General features: G+C 40.4%; 1 protein-coding gene and 1 pseudogene across 2 annotated transcripts in view; both read left to right on the top strand.

Moving 5' to 3' along the window:
* The window catches only part of IGF2BP3 (insulin like growth factor 2 mRNA binding protein 3), a 128,492-nt gene that overhangs the window by 30,283 nt on the left and 73,842 nt on the right, over positions 1-24,367 (top strand). For both annotated transcript variants that reach the window (XM_036246821.1, XM_036246822.1), the window contains exon 3: positions 16,523-16,571. In XM_036246821.1, the coding sequence (XP_036102714.1) occupies positions 16,523-16,571 (49 nt within the window). The remainder of the gene's footprint in view (positions 1-16,522; positions 16,572-24,367) is intronic.
* On the top strand, positions 1,747-1,901 carry LOC118620645 (annotated as a pseudogene).

Raw genomic sequence — 24,367 nt, forward strand, 5'->3', positions numbered from 1 at the left:
TGACAGGTTTAGTTTGTGATGTCTTTCCTAATTGCAAAGCTTTCAAAAGGGTTAGAGCACTTAAGGGATGGGGAGGGCCATTTAAAACTGTTGGTGTCTGTGTTATGGAGAAAGCCTGAGGGCAGGTAGATGTGCTCTGGGCACACTTGAGGGTGAGTACTGTGCAAAGGTAACTTGGTTGCCCAGTGCCCCCTCTCCTTTGGCTTATGTTAAACGTTTTGACCAATTACATCTGTAAATCAAGATGACCAAGAGTTTCTTCCTTTGAGAGACTTGTGTCCTCCATGGGCTTGGAGATGTTAGTCATAGGTAATGTGTGTTTTAGTATAATCAGTGATTATAAGCATGATATTACATTCTAGATTGTCATAATAGGCACAGTTTTAACATGTCACTTTCTATTATTTTTTTTTAATCCTCACCTGAGGACATTTTCCCATTTTTTGTTAAGATAAAGTGGGAGGGAGAGAGAGAGGGAAACAACGTGAAAGGGACACATTGAGTGGCTGCCACCCACACGACCAACCAGGGCCGGGGACAAACCGCAACCGAGGTATGTGCCCTTAGCGGGAACCGAACCCGGATCTCTCTGGACCGCAGGCCGACGCTCTAACTGCTGAGCCAAACCAGCCAGGGCTAACATATGACTTTTTAAATTGCATGTCTAGTAACTATATAAGTATATAGGGCCCTTGAAAGGACTTCCGGTAGAGGGGAACTTCTTGAAACATCATACGCATTTTTTTACTGTCCGTTAGCACAGCTATTTGTCTCACTCATGTGTCATGTTAGGTTGAGGCTGGAGGTTTTGTGACCTCCTTGGGCCTCCTCTATAACATATGGATATAAGTTAGATAACATCCAATGTTTGTTTGTTTCTAGGATATTGGGATTTATATTGTTATGATTATATTGGACAGTTTTCTTGGAGAGCTGTTTTTTTTTTTTTTCACAGAAGCCAAATAGTAGACACCTAAAATTATGGTAGAAATAGCATGGAAATTGGAGTTAGAATTTTGAATTTGTTTTTCCATTTACCTCTTGAGACTGTTTCCTAATCTATGAGGTGGGAGTATTAACACCTACCTGCTTAGTTCAGTTGGTGTAAGGTACAGTGCTAATGTATTTCAAGTGCCTGGCATGGTTTTTTATCCAGCAGGAGCCCCTGAATAAATGGTATCTGTTATTTTCATTCTCAATACTCTTGCCATTTAAAAATTTATCGTTAATTTGTAGTTGTGGCAGAAATAATCTGGAAGTGATTAATCTTCTGTGTGTTGCTACCTTCAGTCTTTCTAGCTAGAGGGTATAACTTTTCATCTGCAGCATCTCTTATTTGTATCAGTATTGCCATAAATGCAAATTTTGTAGATCTGTTGTCCAAATGTGACAAAGGATTCCTTTTCATTCATATACACTAAGTTATAAACACAATTTTTGTGAACATCCTGTGTTTGAAGTTACACTATAGTTAGAGCAGCAGAACGAATCTAAAGGTACAGTCATCCCTGAGTATCCTCTGGGATTTGGTTCCAGGACTTCCACTTTCCTTCACCCGCCACTGATACCAAAACTCCAGGATGCTCAAGTCCCTTATTTGCATAGTATTTGCACATAACCTACACACATCTTCCTGTATAGTTTAATCTCTAGAATACTTATAATACCTAATACAGTGGAAATGCTATGTGAAGAGTTGTTATACTGTATTGTTAAGGGAACAATGACAAGAAAACAAAAATCCTGAGCTTTGCGCAATGGCAATGTGGTAGCCAATGAGGCTTATCTGAGGCATGATTATTGCTAATTGAAAAAAAGAAAACGCCTATGTGTTCAGTACAGATGCAACCATTGTAGACTTAACTACATAGTACACATTTTTCTGAATATTTTCCATGAATGTAGAACCCTGGGGATACAGAGGGCCAACCCTATTCTTCCAGGCAAGAGGAGATTACAGTCTGATGCAACAATTTTAGGTCCCTTTAATGTTCCTGCAGTATGGAAAATGCTATATGACTGAAGGTTATGAGTGAAAAGTACTTAAAGTTTCTTTTCTACCAAGCATGTAAACTTAAATCATATTTCTCTTCTAAAACTTTCTCATGGTACAGAGTACTAACAAACCCAGACTTTGATTTTGATGGAATTTATTATTTGTGAAGATGGTGACTTCCAGATTTTAGAGTGTAAGGAAAAAAATGAGGATATTTCAAAAGTGCTATAGGGGAGACAATAGAATAATAAATTCTCCTGTACCCCTCACCTAGCTTCAAGAATCACCAGCTGGCCCTGGCTGGTGTGGCTCAGTTGGTTGGAGCATTGTCTGATGCACCGAAGGGTAGCAGGTTTGATTCCTGGTCAGGACACATACCCAGGCTGTGGGTTTGATCCCCAGACAGGGTACGTACAGGAGGCAGCTGATCAATATTTCTCTCTCACATTAATGTTTCTCTCTTTCTCTCTCTCTCTCTCTCCCCCTCTCCTTCCCTCTCCCCTCCCTCTTCTCTCTTTTTAATATCACTTTAAAAAAATTAAAACGAATCACCAGCTAATGACCAGCCTTATTGGATCTCTCTGCACCAATGCAATACCTCCCCTAATGAATTTTGAAGCAAATTCAAGACAGCAAGCCTACTACATTCCTAAATTCTTTAGAATGTGTCTCTAAAAGATAAGGACTTAATAAATTAAACATAGACCTGCCAGTGTGGCTCAGTGGATTGAGCATCGCCCCATGGACTGAGAGATGCTGGTTCGATTCCCGGTCAGAGCACATGCCTGGGTTGTAGGCTCGATCCCCAGTAGGGGGCATGCAGGAGGCAGCCAAATGATGCTCTGTCTCATGTCAATGTTTCTATCTCTTTATTCCTTCCTCTCTCTAAAAATACCAATAAAAACATTTAAAAAATATTTAAAAATCAATAAAAAACATTAAAAAATTTTTTTCTTTATTGATTTTTAGGGGGGGGTGGAGGAGGAGAGAGAGAGAGAAACACTGATGAGAGAGAACATCGATTGGCCGCTTCCTGCATGCCCCCCACTGGGGATCGGTCCCACATCCTGGGCATGTGCCCTGACCAGGAATCCACCTGCAGCCTCTTGATTCATGGGTCAGCACTCAACCTCTGAGCCACACCAGCCAGGCAATAAAAAACATATTAAAGAAACAAAAACAAACAGATAATACTATAATTACGTATAAAAAACTTTGGTACTAATTCACTGATATCAAATACTCTAGTTTTTCCTGGTCTAATTGCCACCTCCCCCCCCCCCCCCAACCTTCCCAGTTTATTTGAATTAGGATTTAAGTAACTTTCATACATTGTGATTGATTGATAAGTCTTAGGTTTTTTGCTTATTTATTTATTTATTTATTTATTTATTTATTTTTTATTCTCATCCAAGGACATTTTTCCATTTCTTGTTCAGATAGAGTGGGAGGGAGAGAGAGGAGGAGAGAGAGAAACATCGACATGAAAGGGACACATCAAGTGGCTGCCTCCGGACGACCCAACCAGGGCTGGGGACAAACTGCAACCGAAGTACATGCCCCCAGCGGGAACCGAACCCAGGTCTCTCTGGACCTCTGGCCGACGCTCTAACTGCCGAGCCAAACTGGCCAGGGTGGTTTTTTGCTTTTTTAGATGTCAGGCTCCTTATCTTTTTTCTTTGAAATTTATTTGTTTAAAAAGTTTAGGTGTTTGTGCTGGAGAGTTTCCCAGGATCTGCATTTTGTTGATGTTGTATCTTTTTTTTATCTTTACCTGAGGACATTTTTCCATTTTTTGTTCAGGTAGAGTGGGAGGGAGAGAGAGGAACAGAGATAGAGAGAGAAACATCAACGTGAAAGGGACACATCAGTGGTTTCCACTCGCACGGCCAACCACGGCCGGGGACAAACTGTGACCGAGGTTCGTGCCCTTAGCGGGAACTGAACCCGTGTCTCTCTGGACCGCAGGCCGACGCTCTAACCGCTGAGCCAGACCGGCCAGGGCTTGATGTATCTTTTAGCAAGTACTGTATTTCTGTCCCTAGAGAACACCATAGGTTAGAGATTTGGTCATTTTCAGGTTTTGTTGTTTTTTTAATTGGCCAACATACCATGGGCCGGACATAGGGAATTTTTAATATCTTGACCAAGGTTTTATTTATTTAAAGGAACAACACAGATTCAAGTAGTTTATAGTTTATCAGTGTGAGGGTTCAGGTTTGGGGAAACATTGGCATAGATATGGAAGATGTTACATTTAAGTGAACATTTCTAAGCTAGTCTTCCTTTAGTGTAAACACCTGGTTTTTTTTTTCTTTTTTTTTTTTACCTCATTAGAAGGTGAAATAGCTTATTAAGCAAGAAGAATTTGCTGCTGTCAGAGACTGGGAAGGTAATATTGCATTTATATTAAGCATTCTGCTGGGAGAAGGTTCTCTGCAAAGTCTAGTCTGGCAATATATTGGGAGAAAAGCAAGGGTTGAGTTGCCTAGGACGAGGAATGTCAGATACTTGGATCAAACTTGCCTACGTTCTTTATTTTTTTTGCTATGTAAGAATTCTTTAATGACATGATACAGAATTTTCATATTGACTCTCTTGTGAGCAATAACAATTGTTTTCTTATTTGCTTGATTATACAAAATGTATTAAAATTGGAACACATTGAAATTGGAAATATAAGCCATGTGGGTTGTATAACCACTTCTTGGAAACAAGTTATCTAGACTCTCTTCCTTCTTCAGACTCTTGGGGTGAGATTATAGTAGTTTCTGAAGTTGCTGAGAAGGTGGTATAAGTTGATCAAGTACAATTTTCCTTCTTATAAAGCAAATTCAAGAATTTGCCTTGGGTAAAGGACCACATCTAATTTGTAGTAATGTGAAATGATAATTGTTAATGAAGATATACCCTATATTCAAAATACAGCATTTTTATTTTTTTTTAATTAGTTTTTATTGATTTTTTTGAGAGAGAGAGAGAGACAGAGACATCGATCAGCTGCCTTCTGCATGCCCTCTGCTGGGGATCGAGCCCGAAACACAGCTATGTGCCTGACTGGGAATTGAACTGGGATCTCTCAGTCCATGGGATGACACTCATCCACTGAGCCACAGTGGCCGGGCAAAATACAGCATTTTTAAAAGTTTCATCATCTTGCCCAGCTGGTGTGCTCAGTGGTTGAGCATCGTTGACCCATGGACCAAGAAGTCACTGGTTCACTTACCCGTCAGGGCACATGCCTGGGTTACAGGCTCAATCCCCAGTAGGGGGCATACTGGAGGCAGTCAATCAATGTTTCTCTGCTCCTCCTCCCTCTCCCTTTCTTTCTTTCTAAAAATTCAATAAAAACATTTTTGTAATCTTAAAACATCTCTTCTTGCAGGTACAGTTCATTCAGCGATGGTAAAATTTTGTTTAATTGCTCCTGAAATTTCCTTGACAAACAAAATATTATCAATTAGTTTTACCTTTAAGTATCAAGTAGATTAGGTTTTAGATCAGCTTTGTCCAGTTGAAAAATGTGAAATTTTATATACATGTAAAATTTTAAGTTTTCTAGTAGCCACAGTAAGATGTAAAAACAGGTGACATTAACATCCATATTTTATATAATCCAATAAGTGTAAAATTTTAATCTTTTAATGTGATCAGTATTTAAAACTGTTGAAATTTTATACTTACTTTTGGTACTAAGTTTTCAAAATCTCTTGTATATTTTACACTCATGGAACAATTCAATTTGGACTGGATTAGCCACATTTCAAGTACTCAGTAGCCTCATATGACTAGTGGCTACTCCATTGGACAAAGACGTTTTAAGCTACTTAGCTTTAAAAATCACTTGTTAAAAATATGGTGAGTCTTGCTGGAAAAAAATGTAATGGTATTTATAAAATTAGTTTTACTGTGGAAAAATATGGGAATGATTAATTTTCAATGTGACTCAAACAAATTAGAGGTTTTGCATCTGAGTACTTTATTCCCTTGTGACCACCCTAAGATTCAAGGAAGGTATGTGTAATTGGTTATATCGTGTTAATACTTTTTTTTTTAATCCTCACCCAGGGATATTTTTCCATTGATTTTTCAGATAGAATGGGAGGGAGGGAAGGGGAGAGAGACAGAGAGAAACATCAATGTGAGAGAGAGACATCGATTGGTTGCCTCCTGCATGAGCTGGACCAGGGCTGGGCATCGAACCTGCAACCGAGGTACGTGCCCTTGACTGGGAATCGAACCCGAGACTCTTTGGTCCAGGAGCTGACACTCTAACCACTGAGCCAAACCCACCAGGGCTAATGTTATACTTCTGAAGGAGTTACTTTTGAGTCATACAGGCTATTTTATTTAAATAGCACTCTCCCTGATGTTCAACTCCATGTGTTTGGTCGGTTGAAATACTGGGAGTAACTTTTTTGGTTAAAGGCAAGGCACAGTTTCAGATTAAATCTCAGTATGAAGGCTATAGAATCTTTGATTATTCAGGAATCAAGGATCAGTTTGTGTCCTTATTTATTCAACTGTTATTTTTTGAGCAGTGTTCTGTTATCTTACCATGCCCATATCTTAGTGAAGTATAAGAACTCTAACTGTATTCCTCCCTTGAAGGGACATTTAATCTTCTGAGAGAGAGATGACAGTGAGTACTTGCAAGCATGGGTAATAGAAGCAGCACAGAGAATAGCCAGTGCTTCTTGGACCCTACCAGCTCATACCCCTAGCTTTAGTCGAGTTTCCATCCATACACATATGGTTGCCAGACTATTCTAGGTAGATGAAGATGATAAGATGTGCAGCTTTGAAAGATAAATACATCTCTGTTTTAGTTAAGGGGACTAAATAAAACATGGATGTTGTTCCCGTGGAGATCTGGGAGCTGGGGATGACAGAGAATCACCTTAGAAGCTCACTTAGAACTGTAATGTTTCAAGAGACTTTTCTTCCTCTCTTCCTTGTTTAAGCAGTGTTGAGTTACTGCTCGTTATGTGCCAGGCAGTCTGCTTAGCACTTCAATATACAACAGTGAATAAGAGAAATAATTTTGCCCTCAGGGGACTTGCTCTGTTAACTAGACTTTACTGGTCAGCAAATGTGTATGTGTGAGAAACACATTCTGATTTAGGAAGGCTACGCTGGGGCCCTGGAAACTTCATTTTAAGTAAGCTCTCCTGGTGATTCTAATGTAGATGGTTCTTAGACCACACTTGGAGTGTCATCTCTATCTCTGCAGTGGAGGGGACAGCATCCTTTTTTCCTTCCCTCCATCCAGTATTCAATTTACTAGGATCTGACATTCCCGTTAACAAATATACTTTTCTTTACACTACATGTGATTTCCTAACTGTCAATCCAATAGATGAGATTCATCTTTCACAGGGATTCTTAACCTGAGTTCTACCTGATTTATTCCCAAATCTCAGCGTTGCTCCCTATTTTTACTGACACTTCTTTTTTTTTATCCTCACCTGAGGACATTTTTCCATTTTTGTTCAGATAGAGTGGGAGGGAGGAAGAGAGAGAGAGAAACATCGACGTGAAAGGGATACATTGAGTAGCTGCCACCCGCACAACCAACCAGGGCCGGGGACTAACTGCAACCGAGGTACGTGCCCTTAGCAGGAACCGAACCCGGGTCTCTCTGGACCACAGGTCGACTCTCTAACCGCTGAGCCAAATTGGCCAGGGCTGACACTTCTTTTTATTGATTGATTTGAGATAGAGAGTGTGTGTGTGTCAGTTCGTTGTTTCATTTATTTATGAATTCATTGGTCGATTCTTGATTGTGCCCTGACCTGGGATTGAACCCACAACTTGGCAACCTTGGTGTATTGGGATGACCCTCTAAACAACCGAGCTATCTGGCCAGGGCTACTGAAACTTCTTTAAGACTGTCCTAGAATGTCTAATTTCTTCAACTAGACTGTAAAACCTTTGGGGAAGAGAGAATTGAGGCTACAGAGCTGGTCAGAACTCGTTGGACCTATAGCTGGTTTCTCTTGCTTCATTGTATGTTATACTACAGGCTGGAAATAATAATTTCCCCTTAACAATTAGTAAAGTGTATTTTATGAAGTACAAAAGCAAAAGGAAATGGAAAACTGCCTATGATTCTCATCCTGGTCGTTACTTTGGTGCTATACCCTTTCCTCATTTCTGTGTGTGTGTGTGTGTGTGTGCGCGCGTGTGTGCACACATATTTTTTCTGCTTGGGGACATTTAAAAAATTATTGTGGTAAAACACACATTTTTAAATGAGGTCATATTTCATGTTTTTGTAATGTACTCTTTTTGTTGTCATGAACATATGTCCTCATTAAATATTCTTTTCCAATTATACTGTCTCCATGATACTTTGTTGCATCTATTTTTTTTTTTTTTTTTTGCATTTATCTTCAGAGAGAGCGGGGGTGGGGAGAGTGAGAGAGAGAAACATCATTGTGAGAGAGACACATCGAGCAGTTGCTACCCACATGACCCCAACCAGGGCTGGGGACAAACTGCAACTGAGGTACGTGCCCTTAGCGGGAACCGAACCCGGGTCTCTCTGGACTGCAGGCTGACACTCTAACTGCTGAGCCAAACCAGCCAGGGCTGTTTATTTTGTTTTTAAGATTCTACATATAAATAAAATCATATGGTATTTAAAGAGCTAATTCTTAATGTGTAAAACAAGAAAGGATAGGTATAATTATATATTGAATATTGTAATTATTACCAGCAATTAGCAATATTAAATTTGGCCAGGTTGAACAAATTCCTTTTTGGGCATAGACTGAAGTGGTTGGGCACAGCTGGGCAGAGCCGGAATACAAACCTGCAGCCGCCACCGAGGGCCCCAGGTGGCAGGGTGAAGAGGCCCTCCAGTGCTGCTCTGAGCCCACAGGCTTGGCCATCTCTGAAAATGACTGGTCCAAACTTGGCCCATGTGTCCCAGCTCTTTGCTTAAGAAAACAAGGCAAAGAGGGATGGGTTACAAGTTAGACTTGGTTTTCTCTTCCAGTCTTTAGCTGGTGTGGGCATTGGATCATGATCTGAGCCTTAACCTCTTTCTCTATTAAGTGGGAGAGCGGTGATTCCTTTCATTTGTATAGGTTGGTAGAAAGAAAGAGATGAGACAGAGCCTTTTGGGATAAGTAATATAAAGAAATAAAAAATTACATTCAGGACCTGCAGGTAGTTTGAATGGAAGGTTGCAAGTCTACATTTTTGTGTCTTGCATTGAGACCATGAAATGACTGGTTTTTAAATGCCTGGTGCCTGTGTGTACAATTTCCGTGATACTTTGAGGCAGTTGGGCTAGCTGAGTTTTAGCATAGTTTCCTTCCTTCTTGGTATTAATATGTAACCTTGTCCATTTAATGTCAGTATTGAGACTTGGTATGTAAATTATGATGGATTTAAGCTGTGGGGTAAAGTGAAAATTTTGTTTTAGGGTTAGCATGTCCTTGACGATTTGGGTTTAACATGCAACCTGTTATTTTTCTGAAGTTATTTGATATGGTTACATTATTGGTTGGTTTATCAATGGAATCCGCAAGATTGAACAGAGTGGAGTTAAGAGGACAGACCCTGGAGCCAGAAGGCCTCAGATACCACGTATTAGCAGTGTATACTTGGGTAAGTCAAACTTCTGCTCTTTGTTTCCTATCTATAAAATACTGACTGCAAGGGTAAAATGACATACTGGACGTTGTCTTAGGCAGTTTGGGCTGCTGTAACAAAATACCATGGGCTGTGTGGCTTACACAGCAGGCCTCTATTTCTCACAGTTCTGGAGTCTGGGGGGTCCAGGATCAGGGTGCTGGCAGATTTCGCTCGGTGCTCGGCGAGGGCCCTCTTTCCGGCTTGTCGGCAGGTGCTTTCTTGGCCGTAGGCATGTGTGGCCTTTTCCTCAGTGGGTGTCAGTGAGGAGAGTGCTGGTTTCTCTTCTTAAAATGACAGTAATTCCATTATGTGCCTTGTCTAATACCATCACATTGGGGGTTAGGGCTGTAACGTGACAGGTTTTTTTTTGGGGGGCACATCAAGCATTTCTTGTTTATATTCTTGTTTATACTTTTGTCAAACTTGACAGTGGAAGAAAAGATGCAAATATGAAAGACTTTTGGCAAAAACCTAAGAGTCTAAAATTTGAATCAGAAATAATCATTATGAACCACATGGTTTATTTCTCTTTCAAACATAATGTATATTTTCTAGCTCTGCTCTAGGAGGCATGACCAACCCAATGACAGTGAGCACTTCGGTGACCCCAGGTTGTGTCTCTATAATTTCTGATTAAAAGGAACCAGTGCTTCATGTAGATAAGGCTGATCGCAGGTGGGGGTCAGGAAGTGTACAAGTTGCACCTGGATTTATCATGTCCTAACAGAAAGCAAAAGAGCTCTCAGAGGTTACGAGAGTCATGTCAAGAGAGGCAGGAACCAACGTGAAGAGGCTTCCATTGATGGACCAAAGGCAGGGCAATTTGAGCATCAGAAAGAACGCATGCAGTGGATTGATACACACACAGTCTCTCTGAATCCATGAATTTATGATGATGCTGAAAAACAAAAGCAAAACAAAACAAAAAACCCAAAACATTTGGTCAGCTCTGCACAATGCCAGGGCACCAACTGAAAATTTTGAAATAATGATGTCTTTGAACTCCTGAGAGGAGACTGCGATGAAGACTTGCATGAAGCTGATTTACTTTGGAGATGATTTCAAAGGGCAAGAGTGAGGGGTTGGGGAGACTAACTGGGGAATGAGGAAAAGCCATTGAAAAGTACTTTACTGATTGGCCATAGGGAAACGGGGCCTTAGAGAAATGTACAGAATGCCTCCCTGCTGGTCGCCTGGGGCATTTATCTACTGGCTCCCAACCCCTAGCCTATAAATTGTAGGTTGTCTTAAGGTCTTCATCTCACCTATGCGTGTGGGCTGCTCGTGCACTTTTTGGACACTTTGGAGAAGCCCTGAGGTAAAAAGGCAAAGATGTATGCTCAGAGGTGGTAGGAGGCAGACAACTTCAGGGTGTGTGGATGAAATCAGAGGGGAGTGAGGGGATGTGATGGGGGGCACACAGCTGTCTGCAGCACAAGTGAAGGAATCAAGTACTTATCCTGCCTTTCCTGTGCTTCTGAGAATCCAAATATTTGATAAGGGAAGGTGGGTGGTTCCTTACGGAAGAACTCAGCTTAAAAAAACACAGAAGGCGTGTTAGAATGAGAACATCAGTTTTCAGCTTCGAATGAAATAATGTGTTTAGGCAGTGATCATTAAGATTGCAACATCTTAGAAAGACACCCAGAGAGAGAACTGGATCTCCTCATGATCTCCTCATGGATTATGAAATACCCACTGTGACGTAGTACTGACTCCTAAACAAATAACAACATCCAAATTGAGTTGTCAGATCTAATTACCACTTGGGTGGGGGAACATATGCACCACCACCATGGGGGTTTAGTTAGCAAAATTCAGGCAGGACAAATGATAGGTGTGGGGTTTTTCCCCACCAAGTAAGTGGCAAGAAAAAAAATGGAAATGTGTAGATTATGAGACTAGTGTGATAATCAACCAAATGCAATGTGTGGACCTTACTTGGATGCTAATTGAACAAACAGTTGTAAAAATAATTTTTTTTCTTAAATTGTGACATTTTGAACACTGACTAGATATTTATTGTGAAGTTTTGTTCATCTTTAATGACTGATAATAGGCCCTGGCCAGTTTTGCTCAGTGGTTAAAGCGTCGGCCTGCAGTCCAGAGAGACCGGAGTTCAGTTCCTGCTCAGGGTGTGTACTTTGGTTGCAGTTTGTCCCCGGCCCTGGTTGGGTTGTGCGGGTGGCGGCCACTCGATGTGACCCTTTCATGTCGATGTTTCTCTCTCTCTCCCTCCCACTCTATCTGAACAAAAAAATGGAAAAATGTCCTCAGGGGAGGATAAAAATAATAATAATAGTAACGACTGATAATAGTATTTTGTCTACTTAGAGTTGTTTTAAGAGATAATAATACTTAGAAATAAAAGGCATGAGAATACCAAGTTGGGGGTGATGGTTACATTCTGGGAGGCAGTAGCATGGGTAACTTCAGTTGTCTCATTCTGTTTGGTGAGCTGGGTTCATAGATGTTTTATGGTTTATAATATAAAAAATCACACATCATTGTGCATCAAATTCAACATAGTAAACAATTATTAAAGTGACAGAGAGAAGTGCAATGGATAAAATCCAGAATGAATAATTGTACATGATGACCAAATAAATGGCATGAAAACAGTGAAGGGGAACTCATATTAAATAGACCTACTTTTAGGAGCAACAATGATGTTGTAGTGAAGTTTAAACAAAAAAGGTCCTTATGTTTTATAGCTATTTATTGATGTACTTCAGCATGACTGTGGGACTTGTTGGTACAGTGTAAGTATAGATAAATAAGATCAGGTGATTGTACTTGATCATAGAAGCTGGTATAGGCATATGTAGGTTGATTGTTATTAGTTTATCTAGAGGTGTCAATGTGGAAATTGCTCTAAAATCCACTTAAATCAATTTCATTGATTACTAAAGATCTTGAAGATGCCCTTTGGAGTCTACATGAGCTTCTCTGTTGACTTGTTATCCTGTAATTTAAGATGCTTTTAATAAATAACTATTATTGAATTTTCATCTTCACTAATATTTTAAGCAAAGAGAGTGTTAGACAAACTTCATTTTTCTCTCTGGGGGGAAACACTTATGTTCTATATGCTTTACTTATAAATAGTTGTTTTGGAGTTGCTTTTTAAAGCAACAGTAATTAAATCAGTACTTTTGTTCTCAAGCTTAAGAGTGGTAGTTCTCACTCACCTAATAATTTTTTTTTTTTTATCATCCTCACCCGAGGACACTTTTCCATTTTTTGTTCAGGTAGAGTGGGAGGGAGAGAGAGGAAGAGACAGAGAGAAACATCGATGTGAAAGGAACACATCGAGTGGCTGCCACCCGCACGACCAACCAAGGCCGGGGACAAACTGCAACCAAGGTACGTGCCCTTAGCGGGAACCGAACACGGGTCTCTCCAGACCACAGGCCGACGCTCTAACCGCTGAGCCAAACTGGCCAGGGCATCACCTAATAATTTTTAAGACAATCATTAAAAGTGTTGTTTGTTTCTGGATGGTGGATCTGCAAGTCTTGTTTTTTCTTCCCTTTCTATATACTATAACAAAATTTAATTTAATTATTACGTGGGTGCTTCCTGGGTGCCGAGCACCGTTCCAGGCTCTGAATACAACAGCAGGTGGAACAGTCTAAGTCCGTGTTCTTACAGAGTGTGTCTGATTAATGCTCCTTTGGTGTGTTTGAAGAGGAGGTGAAACACCCACTTCTTTTGCTGATAGTTCAATGAAACTTTAAAGATTTGGTAATCATCGAGCAGAAACAAATACCAATATCTTCTATCAACTCTTAAGTATTTAGAACCAAATCTAGACAGAACTTAATTCTGAAAGCTTGTATGGGAAAGGGGTGCTTGGAAAAGCAGGTGATAGTTGTTTCCCACAACTTGGTAAGTACAGCTGAGGGGGATAGATTTTCTCTAGTACTGTCCAGGTCAAAGTTTGTGTTTCTGGGCTGGATGACTGGAATTTATGCCTTTGCTTTTTAGTTAGAGCCTTTGGATGCTTGTACTGGTAAGAGGGGAGTTTGGGGTTAGGAGCCAGAGGTGAAACGGCAGATTTTAGGATTACTTGCTGGGTAAGAGGGGAAGGGTCATTTTTTCCATTTCCATATTGTTTTAATTTGCATTGTTTCTGGTTTTAGTGTTATTGAGTATATTTATAAATCTTTAAAAAGATGTTTTTAAATTAGCCCCGCTGTTGTGGCTCAGTGGATTGAGTGTCGTCCCATGGACTGAGAGGTCCCAGTTCAATTCCCAGTCAGGGCACATGCCCGGGTTTCAGGGGCGTGCAGGAGGCAGCTGGTCCATGTGTCTCTCTCACATTGATGTTTCTATCTCTCTTCTCCCTTCCTTCCCTCTAAAAAATCAATAATAAAAAAATATTTAAATTAAATTTATTGGTGTGACATTGGTTAATAACATTACATAAATTTTAGTACATCTGGAAGGAACAACTTTTGATGTTATAACACTAACTGTAATGAAAACAATTTTAATGTTTGTCTGAAATGAAACTTGAGGGAATCAGGTAATAGAAATTGGACAGCCATTTAAGGGAAATAATTATTCTGGAATAATTTCTAATACATAAATGGGTGTTGGATGTATATTTTGAAGAATGCATTGGGAAACATGGTTAATGGATTACTTTTGATATATAAAAGATTGTATTTTATTTAAATAATTTATTGGGAGCCCTGTGAGGTGGATATTGCTTTTATAATATGAATAATTACCTACTAGTTGACCAGAACTCTATGTATATTTACATGTGTACTTTTGGGAAAATTTTCGGTAATATATACCCAGAAGAATGAGTCCATTGGTAATGAATGCTTAGTTTCTTAATATTGTGCTGCTAATTCTTACTGGGTCAGATGTTTGATTAAACAGATTAGTACTTGCATATCTGTAGTAATTCTTACTTCCTTGGTTACTCAGGGTAAATATTTACACAATGTGAGTAATTTTTCTGCTAGTTAAAGTAATATATGGCATTTTTGAAATCTGTGTATTAGGAATTCTTGTATTAGGGTGTATTTTGAAGGTTTTTGTAGAAAATAGAAAAAGTTATGCAAAAGCAGAACTATAACACATGTCCGATAGTTTTTACCCATTAACACAAGTTATTTTGAAACAAATCTCACATCAACATTTATAAGTAAATTGAGACTGGATAGTGTTTAAAATCTTTTTCTTTTTCTTTCTTTTTTTAAAAATATGTTGTTATTGATTTTTTTTAGAAAAAGAGGACGGGAGAGAGAGAAACATTGATGTGAGAGAGAAACATCGATCAGCTGCCTCTTGCATGCCCCCTACTGGGGATCGAACTGAAACCGCGGCACGTGTCCTGACTGGGAATCAAACTAGGACCTCCCAGTCCATGGGACAGCGCTCAATCCACTGAGCCACACTGGCCTGGCTAAAATCGGGTGTTTTTTTTTTCTTCTTTTTCCAGTATTGACACCCTCTCTGTCTCTTTGGTGTATTGATCTTGGTGATTGCGCTTTCTTTTATTGTCTCAAAAATAATGTAAGAATGCTTCTTACTCTCCATTACATGATTATGAGCAGGATGTACCTGACTTTGGTTAATCTACACATTCTTTAGAGTGTCCTAAGGGATAGGCGGTATCTCTGGCATTTGTTTCTTCTCGTGCTTTGGGAGGAATAGAAGGGGCAAAAGACTGGACTATGAATCTTGTCTAAGCTGGTGTTTTGCTGTGGTACTTCCAAGTAAGTGGATTATTTGACTTGGAAAGGAAAACTAACTGGTTCTAATTCTGGAACTTGAGTAATTTATTTCATTTGAGAATTCAAGCCTAACTGCTAGTTTGTTTGTTTTTTTTTAAAAAATAGCTTGTTGACTCTGAATTCCTTTACCTTTTACTAGGGTGATTGGTGTGTGGCATCTATGCTAAAATCTCATATAATTACTGTCTCCGCCCCCTTCTCTCCTTTCTTTCTCTGACAGTGTTGAAGAAGGGGTAGAAAAAGAGGGTGTGGGTATATAATAGCTATTATTATATACAACATATAGTATACTATATATGCATGTTTACATGTGTGAGCATTTGAACTAAAGTGTTGGTTTTTTTTAATGTTTTTTGTACTGTGGATTCTTTTAGTAACCTGAAATATATGGACCTCATAGGGTGTTTTTAAATGCATAAAATAAAACACATAGGATCATGAGGAAATCAATTACTTTGAAATACTGTTAGCAAAATGTTAAAACTCATAGTAACATGTGCTTCTTAACATAAGTAACAAGTTCTAGCAACACATCTAAATTTCACAGTAATGAGTGTAGATGGTATTTAAAGATCTGCAACAACTTAATGTGATATGAAAAGGGATTTATGTTGATGTCAAAATTACAAGTTGTATAATTCTACTGTGGTTTTTGTGCTAAATTTCAGAGGATAGTGAAAATAAATATGTGGGCCCCTCCCCCACCATATCCCATGCAAGTTCCCTGAATTCTATCCATGGACCCCTTGGCTGCGATCTCAGATTGAGAACATTGTGCTCTAAGGCTTTGTGTCCTGCACTGCTTCATTTGAGGCTAAAGGGTTTGAACTTAGAATATAGTCATCAGATGAAATGTTTCAAACATTATATCTGCCAATTTTAGAGGCTTTTGAAATCAACCATAACAATCTAATGATGCTGGCTCTCCAGATGGTCTCAATATGCATCCTGTGACTAACTCCGTCTCCTTTTCCTTCCTGAGCTGAATTTTCTTACTATATATTGGTTTGTAGTTAATATAAAATTAATAAGTAATTTCTAAACATCCATATTGACTATCAATGTCTTTTGGTTTTATATGTTTTTTTTTTTCTTTTAAAAAAACATTTTAATTCTTCTGCAGGATTCGGAAACTTCAGATACGAAATATCCCGCCTCACTTACAGTGGGAGGTAAGAACTTCTATATTTAAAATTAAAATTCCAGTATCTAAGCTTATTGTTAGTTTTTCCAAAATTTTTTGGTCATTCCCTCAACTCTTGTGCTTGAACACAGTTTTTTCTCTCATGGTTTGTGTCTTGCTGTGGGCTTTTCTTCACACTGTGTCTTTTAAAAATTGCACTTTGAGATACTTATAAAAAAGTTGAAATAGCTTCTTGGGAAATCTTCCTCATTCAGTCTCATCCCAACAGAACCTTTTTATTTGAGATCTTTCTGATGAGTTTGCCAATTGTATGTATGTATGTATGTATGTATTTAATTATTTTTGGTACGTGCTCCTAGCGGACACCGAACTCAGGACTCCTGGTCCGCAGGCCAATGCTCCATCGGCTGAGCCAAACTGGCCAGGGCTGCCAATTGTATTTAAATATGAAGTTCCCTCCTTGGCAAATTTTTTACAAAGACAAATAGCTGCTGCTTATGCTTTATTTTAAAAGGTGACTCTGCTTTCTTTTGCTCAGATGGTGTCACTGTAGTGACTGGGCAGAAACACAAGCTAAATATTTAGCACTATTGATTAGTCTGTGTCAGCAGTTTCCAAAGCATAATAATGATGTCCTGGTGAGAATTTAAGTCACCAGTGGATGAAGAGATAAAAGAAAATATGTGTTGACCCTTCCAGAGGATGGAACCCAAAAGTTCTTCAAACCTACCTTGGAGAGGTGGTACAGGGAAAACTGCTCAGCCCTAGTATATTTTTGGTCTGAGGGTCGACACTCTAACCCAGTGGTTCTCAACCTTCCTAATGCTGCGGCCCTTTAATACACTTCCTCGTGTTGTGACCCCAACCATAAAATTATTTTTGTTGCTACTTCATGACTGTAATTTTGCTACTGTTATGTCTTAGACGACCCCTGTGAAAGGGTTGTTCAACCCCCAAAGGGGTTCACAGGCTGAGAACCCCTGCACCGCTAAGCCAAACTGGCCAGGGCAGCCCTTATGTATTTTTAATATAAAAATTAAGAGTAGCTTTGTAAATTTCACATTCATCTTCTAAAATGACATTTGATGAGTCACTAAACCAGAACCTTCATTAAAATGCAAAGTATGGTTGAAAGTTTTTTTTGATGGGGAGTTGAGGGAAGTTGGTCAGCAGTTTGGTTTTTTTGTTTTTTTTTTAAATCCTCACCCGAGGACATTTTTCCTTTTTTTTTTCTTTTTTGTTCCGATAGAGTGGGAGAGAGAGAGAGAGAGAGAGAGAGAAACATCGATGTGAAAGGAACACATCGAGTGGTTGCCTCCCGTACGACCCAACCAGGGCCAGGGACAAACTGCAACCGAGGTACGTGCCCTTAGCGGAAACCAAACCCGGGTCTTTCTGAACTGCAGGCCGACGCTCTAACCGCTGAGCCAAACCGGCCAGGGCAGCTGTCTGATTTTTTAAGGTCTCAGTAGGTAACCAGTCATTTATGCTCAGAATATTTTACAGAACATTTATAGTCAGAACAGTATTATTTATTGAGTTTTATCTTTGTAGGAGGAGTTGGTTCTTTGGTATATACGTGAATATTTCTCAAGCGATATAATGCATAAAAAGTATACTTTTGTAGATGGAAACTAAATAAGGTTACACTCAATGCATTTTCCTGTTTTAGATTAACATTTGTTTAGGGAATTGAGTAGCTTGGGGGATGGGCCCCCAAGTCAAGTGTTGTGGTTTGATCCCTTTGTTTTAACATGGGCTGGGTTGAATATGATTTTTCTGAGTGTGTATTGTAGTTTTCAATGAAATAGTCCATAGCAGCCAGTTTTAAGCAAGTGAATTATTAGAGTAGTAGTATATCGAATACAGGCAAGTGGCAGTTTCCTTTTAATTCATGCATAGTATCTCTTCAAATTAGATTGCGGTGGCTTCTCCAGCATTTAGTTTATTATATTTTTGGTGGCTTTTCAAGCTTTTAGTTTATTGCATTCTTATTCTGGATAAAATTTAACCTCATTCATGAGACTAAATCTCTATTTGCAATATCTAAATTTTTAAAAAATCGTATTTATTGATTTTTGAGAGTGAGGAAGGGGGAGCTAGAGAGACATCGATTTGTTGTTCCACTTATTGATGCATTCATTGGTTAATTCTTGTATGTGCCCTGGCTGGGGACTGAACCCACAACCTTGGCATATCGGGACAACATTCTAACCAACTGGGCTACCTGGTCAGGGCCGTCATATCTAACTTTTATATTTCATTTTACCTTCCCCATAGTTCTTTAAGGTAAGGCGAAGTTGGGCAAATATGAGCACACAGGATTCAGATAATTCAGCAAGAACACATACTGAATTATAAGACGTTTGGAACTAGACTTTGAAACTCTTGACTTTCAGCTCTTCAAAATTTCTTACATGGTTGTTGGACATATTGATTAACAAAATTTACTGAGGGCTTGTCAGGAGTGGGCTAAGGTAGAGTGAGGTTTCCTTTCCTTGAAGACTTGAATGAATACCATCTTTTATTTCCTCTTTGGGGCGAGTCACTTTGTATAACTTTCATCTGTACGCACCGAGTACGCTGGCTGTTTCCTGCCAAAGCCTTCTCATAGACAGTGATTATTTTTTACTTACAGGTCCAGACTCCCTTTATAGTAGACTTTTGAATGCACTGATTAATCGTAGAATCACTGAAAGTGGAAAGACTGAATGTTATGTGCCTCCTGATTTGATGTAATAGGAACTACACAGACAGGTGAAATAGTCTAGTCTAAAAAATAGAGGTTTGACTGGGTTCACTTTCGATCTAACTTTGGGTTTACAATAAATACGGAAGATAGAGGCATCACTTAAGAGATGCCGCAGAGAAACAATTAGCCACATCCAGAATATGGGACGTTGCTCAGGACAAGCAATACTGGTTTACTAATCACTAATGGCATGTTAAAAGGGATGGAGACTGTCATGGAGTTAGACTTACTAGGAGAACAAAAAAAGCCAATATATACCTCTAGGAAGTTATTTGCAAACTGTGTAAACAGTCCTTTGAAGCAGTATGAAGTATCTAGAAACGTCTTAGAGTTTTTTGGGGGCAGCCTTTGGGGTCAGTCTTGGAATTGTATCCCAGCTCCACGACTTTCTAGTTGTGTGATCTCTGAACAGGTTTTAAAAATTCTCTGAGCCTCCTCTTCCTCATCACTCATTGGGTGGCTGTGAGCATCAATAGTTATGCATGCTAAAGCCCTTGAAACAGCGCTTAGTACAAAGAAGTGCACACTACACTTTAGCTATAATAGGAACAACACATTCACCTCCTCTTGACCTTGTTCTCATCTCGGTCAAATCCAGCCTGGAGCGCAGAAAACACCAGGTATTTCAGCAGCGGGGAGTTAATGTGGAGAATCACACGGGTGTTGGAGAGGCTGAAAGAGCAAAACGGGAAGCTGGAGACAATGATGCAGGGAGCAGCCACCACCCTGAGGACTGAGGAGGTGACACAATGAGGGAGGGAGGCTCCCTGGCTGTGGCTGGCACCTGGGATGGGAGGAGGGGGAGGTGATGAAACTGGTGGAAACCACTGCTGATAGGCTGACATTGATAGGAACAACTGATAAACAGGAAAGAGCAAGTGCTATCTCCTCTACTCCTGCTCTCCAGTCTCCCTCTATTGCCTTCTATCAGCAGAAACTAACGGGGGGCCACTGGCCAAGGAGCAGTGGAGTCCCCAGCCTCTGCATCAAAAAATCAGAAGGTGGATTTGGAACGAAGAGCTTGATGTCCAGACAGAGTTCCACCCAGAAGTGAAAAGTCCTCCCCTGTCCCGCCAGTCCTCCAGTAAGCCATTTCCCGTGACCTCAACCAGAGAGGTGTCAGAATCTGGGACCTGGCCGAAACGCTTAGTGGAACAGTGCTGTGTGGCATTTTATAAGAACTGTAGGTGAATTGTTATCTTTATTCCACTTTGCTATCTTTATTTTGTATTTGTGTTCATTCATTATCTTCATACCACCATATGCTGCTGAATGGCACAAGGGGGATTCCTCTCAAGTTCTTGCAGGCTGTGCATGTCAAGCAGTGGTAACTGATTTCTAACTTCTTGTTCGGGATGGTGATAAAGCATCTGTGGGCCCTGGGTTAGCTATTTCACTGAAGTGTTTTGGGGAGATATAAATATGGAGAAACTAACTTTTTGTTGTTTTTTTGAACCCTCACCTGAGGATATTTTTCTTTTTATCATCAGATAGAGTTATAGGGTGGGAGAAACATCATTGAGAGAGACCATCGACTGGTTGCCTCCCGCTTGACCCGACCACGGCCGGGGATGACCCGCAACCAAGGTACGTGTCCTTGACCGGAATCGAACCCGTGACTCATTGGTCTGCGGGCCAATGCTCTAACCACTAAGCAAAACTGGCCAGGGTGAAACTAACTTTTTGAAGGGCTTGCTGTTGGAGAATTAGGTAGGTTTGTTTTTCCCCAAATATGTGGAATGTAGAAGGGAGATTGAAGAACCTGTGTCTTCTCTACCTGCTGCCCCTTGCCTAAGGTACTTGCAGGGTAGGTATTTGGTGTGACTGCAACTAGAACCGCCTTGGAGGCAGAGGGAGGTGAACTGTGTGATGAGGATTGAGGGAGCACTTCCTTGGGCGAGCAACACTGAAGTGGGGGGTGGCAGAGTCCCAGCAGGACACTTGACCTTAAACACTCTGAGAAGACTTTTTTTGGGGGGGGGGGGTGGTTAATCCTCACTGGAGGATATTTTTTCCATTGGTTTTTAGAGAGAGTGGAAGTGGGGTGGGTAGTAAGGGGATAGAGAGAAAACATTAATTGGATGCCTCCCATACACTCCTGGACCAGGGTTGGGGATTGCATCTGCAATCCAGGTGCATGCCCTTGACTGGGAACTGAACCCATGACCCTTCGGTGGGCTGGCCCATGCTCTAACTGCTAAGCCATGCTGGTCAAAGTGACTACTTTTTTTTTTTTTAAACCTTACTTGATGTCTCAGATGGGCTCTATTTTCTAAATTTAAGGAATATATATATATATATATATATACACACACACACACACACACACACACACACACACACACAGAGCATTTAAAAAATAAATTCCTAAGGCCTTAGGAAAAGACTTCATGAGTTTTTTCCCCTTAGTCTTATGTCTTACTACTGCTCTCTCATCACAATAATCACAATTCCTAATAAGTACTCACAAAATGTTGAAAGGGCTACCCTCTCTGAAAGAAATGAAAGATCCATTAATTACGTACGGGAAGTGTCAAAGGGGCCAGGAGGCTCTCATTTTAGAGTCAGATGATCCGGGTGGACTGATGTTTCTGGAGTTGCTGTGTATAGAAGCAGTCTGAGCTACCAAGTTGGTTGGTGTCTGTACCACAGGGCTCCACAGGCTGACAAGGCCCTCATGTCGCTCAAATGAGCGAGTTCTCAGGCGGAGATTCGACTCTGTGGTCTGACAAATACTTATGAAGAATATATACTTGAAAATCAGCCTTGGTAGAAAATTGAGAATGTATGTTGGCTTTACCGCAAGGACTGGATAGGCAGTTTTTCCTGGACTTAGTTGAGCTGAGATGATGAGTGTCTTGGGAAGAAACTCTCAAGAGGTTTCTGCAGTGTAAGACCGTTGCTGCCACATGTGTGGTCTGGTGTAATTGACTGAAGGAAGCAGAAGTTGTCTTCTGGGCTGAACTCAGGCGAGTAAAGGGGTGGGGTGGGGGGAACTGGTTCTTCATAACTAAAGCATCCTCAAATTGCATCCAGGCCTCTGACATTCATGAACTGGTCTCTGGTTTTTGACATGGAAAGCAAGTAACCACCATACTAAAAATAAAAAAACTAAAGATGCAAGTTGGAAATTGCAGCGTAAAATACTTTGGGTTTTTTCCTTTTTCTTTATCAGAGCAGAGTTACTTAATGATTTCTTTTAAAGGTCTTTATTATTATTATTATAGTTATTATTCCTCACCTGAAGACATTTTTGCATTTATCTTCAGATAGAGCGGGAGAGAGGGGGGAAGAGAGAGAGAAAGAGAGAGAAACTTTGACGTAAGAGACACACATTGACTGGTTGCCACCTACACGACCCCAACTGGGGCAGGGACAAACTGCAACTGAGGTACGTGCCCTTAGCGGGAACCAAACCCGGGTCTCTCTGGACCACAGGCCGACGCTCTAACGGCTGAGCCAAACCAGCCAGGGCTTATTATTATTATTTAAAAATTTTTTTTAAATTTAATTATTTTTGTTACAGATGTTTCTCCTTTTCCCCCCACTGATTCTCCTCTCCCTCTCCCTCCCCGCCCTGTCCCCAGTTTTGTTGTCCATGTCCATTGTTCATGCGTACATGCATATAAATTCTGTGGTTTATCTCTCCCCCACCGCTCCCTCTTCTGGGGATTGTCAGTCTGTACCCCACTTCCACATCTCTGGGACTACCCCATTCCTCAGACTGTTATGTTCATTATATTCCACAAATAAGTGAGATCATATGATACTTGTCTTTCTCTGTTTGGCTTGTTTTGCTTAGGATAATACTTTCCAGGTCCCTCCATGTTGTCTCAAAGGATAAGAGATCTTTCTTTCTTACAGCTGCATAGTACTCCATTGTGTATATGTACCACAGCTTTTTTTATCCATTTGTCTACTGATGGACACTTGGGCTGTTTCCAGATATTAGCTATTGTAAATAGTGCTCCTACAAACATGGGGGTACATATATTCTTTCTGATTGGTGTTTTAGGCTTCTTGGGGTATATTCCTAGAAGTGGGATCACTGGGTCAAATAGAACTTATTATTATTTTTTAATTAATTTATTTTTGTTACAGATGTTTCTCCTTTTTCCTCCATTGACACCCTCTTCCCGATACCACCCCTCCCCCCCAGTCTTTTTGATGCTTCTATATAAAGCAGTTTTTGGAAGTAACTGGATCTTGTAGGAAATCTTAAAAGGCTCTTCTTTTGGAGGGCCTAAGAATTGCCCTGATGGCCCTGGCCGGTTTGGTTCAGCGGTTAGAGCGTCTGCCTGTGGTCCAGAGGGTCCCAGGTTCGGTTCCCGCTAGGGGCGCGTACCTTGGTTGCAGTTTGTCCCCGGCCCTGGTTGGTCGTGCGGGTGGCAGCCACTCAATGTGTCCCTTTCACATCGATGTTTCTCTCTCTCTCTCTCTCTCTGTTCCTCTCTCTCCCTCCCATTCTACCTGAACAAAAAATGGAAAAATGTCCTCGAGTGAGGATTAAAAAAAAGAAAAAGAATTGCCCAGACAGAACACTTGATTTAGGAGTTGGCTTGCTAAATTTGAACCCAGCTCCCAGTAACCAGTTTGGAGAAAGTTGACGTCTAGGGTATAGGGGAGGTTAGAAAGCCCCTGGCTTCCTTTGTGATTAAAGAAGTTTATTCCTTTGTGGTTTGGTGGTGGGAGCGCCACATGAATTGTGAGATGTAGTAGGAGAAGCCCCAGGACTTTCCTGTCAGTTAGTCAGGTCTATCACGTTCAGTGTTTGGTAGACAGGGCTAAAGCTTTAGAATGACGCCCACATTTCAGAACATAATGAAAGACACGGTCTAATAAATAAGGTGGGACCCTCAGAAAATGGATTTTTTCTTGTGAGATGAGGCAAGTGCTTTTAATGGAGAAATTAATATGATCCACATTATATTTAGAAGAATGTTTAATGAGGGTGCATTGTGGAGGTCAGAAATTTCCAGAAGGTTAGTAACAGCTTCTTAAAGCTGGTGACATCTCAGTGAAGTCTGTTATTGTCTTTCCATAGGCACTCTGAATATAGTAAGAAAGATCAA

Source organism: Molossus molossus, unplaced genomic scaffold (assembly GCF_014108415.1).
Source record: "Molossus molossus isolate mMolMol1 unplaced genomic scaffold, mMolMol1.p scaffold_m16_p_7, whole genome shotgun sequence".
Classification (NCBI taxonomy): Eukaryota; Metazoa; Chordata; class Mammalia; order Chiroptera; family Molossidae; genus Molossus; species Molossus molossus.